The sequence below is a fragment of the Tupaia chinensis genome, unplaced genomic scaffold (assembly GCF_000334495.1).
Source record: "Tupaia chinensis unplaced genomic scaffold, TupChi_1.0 Scaffold147674_1, whole genome shotgun sequence".
In the NCBI taxonomy this organism is placed as follows: domain Eukaryota; kingdom Metazoa; phylum Chordata; class Mammalia; order Scandentia; family Tupaiidae; genus Tupaia; species Tupaia belangeri.
Genome location: NW_006207526.1, coordinates 171,221 through 173,562, shown reverse-complemented (window position 1 = coordinate 173,562; position 2,342 = coordinate 171,221). Strand labels below are relative to the sequence as shown.

General features: G+C 67.9%; 1 protein-coding gene across 1 annotated transcript in view; it reads right to left on the bottom strand.

The window, feature by feature from the left end:
* Positions 1-6: 6 nt before the first annotated feature.
* TTYH1 (tweety family member 1) overlaps positions 7-2,342 on the bottom strand; it is an 18,573-nt gene continuing 16,237 nt past the window's right edge. The window contains exons 11-13 of the mRNA XM_006169924.3: positions 378-520; positions 201-246; positions 7-119 (exon numbers count right to left, since the gene is read on the bottom strand). Coding sequence (XP_006169986.1) covers positions 81-119; positions 201-246; positions 378-520 — 228 coding nt within the window. The 3' untranslated portion in view covers positions 7-80. The remainder of the gene's footprint in view (positions 120-200; positions 247-377; positions 521-2,342) is intronic.

Sequence of the window (2,342 nt, the reverse complement as noted above, 5' to 3'; positions counted from 1 at the left end):
AGCCCCAGCCAGGCTGTCGGGGGCCGGGGGAGGCTCACGGAAGAGGGGAGGCGCGCTCCAGCCTGGCGGGGAGCAGGGGCTCAGATGGAAGACTGCCACTGCACGAAGCGCTTGGATTCCTGCGGGACGTGAGCAGAGGGGTGGAGCGGGCCCGGCTCGGTGCTGCCGCCCGGCCCCGCCCCAGGCGCGGGGGCCAGTACCTGAGGGTTGAAAGGGTCGTCATCGTCTGTGTCATCGTAGTCGTCACTGGGGTGTGAGGCAGGGAGTGGCAGAGAAGCAGGACGGGGACCATCAGGAGACTGCAGGCCTCGGCAGTGACCCCTGGGGGCCGCCCTCCTGGCCCCGCCCCGGGACCCTGCCCTCGGCCCCCTCCTGACCTGGGTGGGAAGAGGGCCCAGGCCCGGGGCAGGCTGCAGAGGGTGGCGGCCAGGGCCCCGGCAGACAGGAGGGAGAAGAGCAGCAGGAAGAGCAAGCCCTCCAGGGCGTCTTCGCACAGGCCCCGCAGGGCTGCGCCGTAGTCCTGCGGGGGGCGGGCGTCAGCGGGCAGCGCCCCTCCAGCCCACGGGGCGCCCGCGGTTGCAGGCTGCTTGGCGCTGTGCGGGCTCCCGGCCGCCCCGCCCCGCCTGTTTCCTTCCCCCGAGGGCAGGGTGCGCAGTACCCAGCAGGTGCAAGCCTGCGGCCTCCTCCGCTGAGCTGCCCTGCTCCACTTCATCTCCGCCTGTCCAGGGCCCAGGCCCCTCCTCATTCCACAGCTGGGAGCAGACCTGCTTCTGCACCGGACCTGTCCCCTCCCCGCCGTGGACCCTGCACCGAGCCGGCCAGAGCCCTCCCTGGTGCCCCTCCACCACTGGCGAGGCCCCATCGGCTCTGCCCATCCGTGCAGGGTGTCAGCCTGGCCATTGACGTTTTGAGCCTGGTCGCGGTCTTGGGGCCAGCGTGTGGGTTGTAGGACTCTGAGCAGCGCTTCCAGGCTCCACCTAGGAGCCTCAGCCCACCCCTTCCCGTGGGGTGACCACCGACTTCACTGCACTGGCCTGGGCCCTGGGGCTGCATTGTGGCGCAGGCTAACGTCGGAGCGCCCAGAACACCGACCGGGACTCGCGCCTCGCACACAGCACCCGCTTGGCAGATGCCGGCCGAGACCACTGACCGTGGCCAGCAGCCGATCCACGCCTACGGGCTGACTGAGCCCGCCCTGCACCAGGCACGGCTTCCAGAACCCGGAAGTCCAGTGTTTAGGGCCAACAGGACTGAGGTCACCCTGGGTGCTGGGGAGCTGGCTCGCTGGCAGGACCCGAGAGCAGGCCGCAGGGTGTACGGGTGCAGGAGGAGGGTGAGAAGGCTGAGGCCAGACACGCTGGCTGGGGCTGACCACTCTGGTCCTGGCGGTCAGGGCGGGGAGCTGGGCTTCCCCTCCGAGTCGAGTCGGGGAATCACTGGAGGGCTTTAGGTGGAAGAACTGGACCGCACTGTGCAGTAAAAGGCCGCCCGGCAAGGGCCACAGGCATCAGGTCGGAGGGGAGGACGGAGTGGGAGGCGGGCGCCACGGCAGCAGGGGTGGGATGAGCAGGGTCAGGCCCACACGGGGCCCAGTGGGACTTGCTGTTGGAATGGCTGTGCGGATTAGGACGGGAAGCAAAGAGCAGAGGGTGGGGCACAGGGTGCCCGTTACTGAGCCGGTCACAGCGAGTGGCAGGGGGCTGGGGATCTCAGGGCAACAGGGAGTCCTGGTTTGCGTGTCCCAGGCCTTGCACAATGCCTCTTATCCTCACAACAGCCCTGTAAGGCAGAGACCAACTCCCCCGGACTACTGCTTTTGTAGGGGTAGAAAGATGTTGAAGCCCAGAGAGGGCAAGCCACTTGCCTAGAGTCACACAGCCTGGAAGGGGCTGAGCTGAGATTGGAGTCAGGCTCTCGGGCTCCAGTGCCCACCCTCCTTCCTCCTCATCCATTGTCCCTGATATTAATGTGCGGGGACCCTGAAGTCCAGAAGGGAAGTCAAGGCCCAGGGTGACACGGGCCATCAGTTGAGGGTGCAGACTGACCCACGCTCCTCCTCCCTTTGGAAAGCAGGTGTCCTGGGACCTGCACCCCAGGCCAGCCCTGCCTTGCCTGGCCCATTGACCGTGTGGAGGAGCAAGGTAGCTGGCCTCCCCCTGCCCACTCAGCACTTCTCAGTATGGATTCTGTCCTCCTGCCCTCCTGGCTCAACGCAGAGGGTCCCTGGGGGCAGAGGCGCCGATCAAGCATCTGCCCGTTGGGCTGGTGTTTCCGACACCCGGTAAAGAGCTGCCAATGCAGTGCCCCCCCCCCCGGGGCGGGGGGGGGCCCGCACCAGGCAC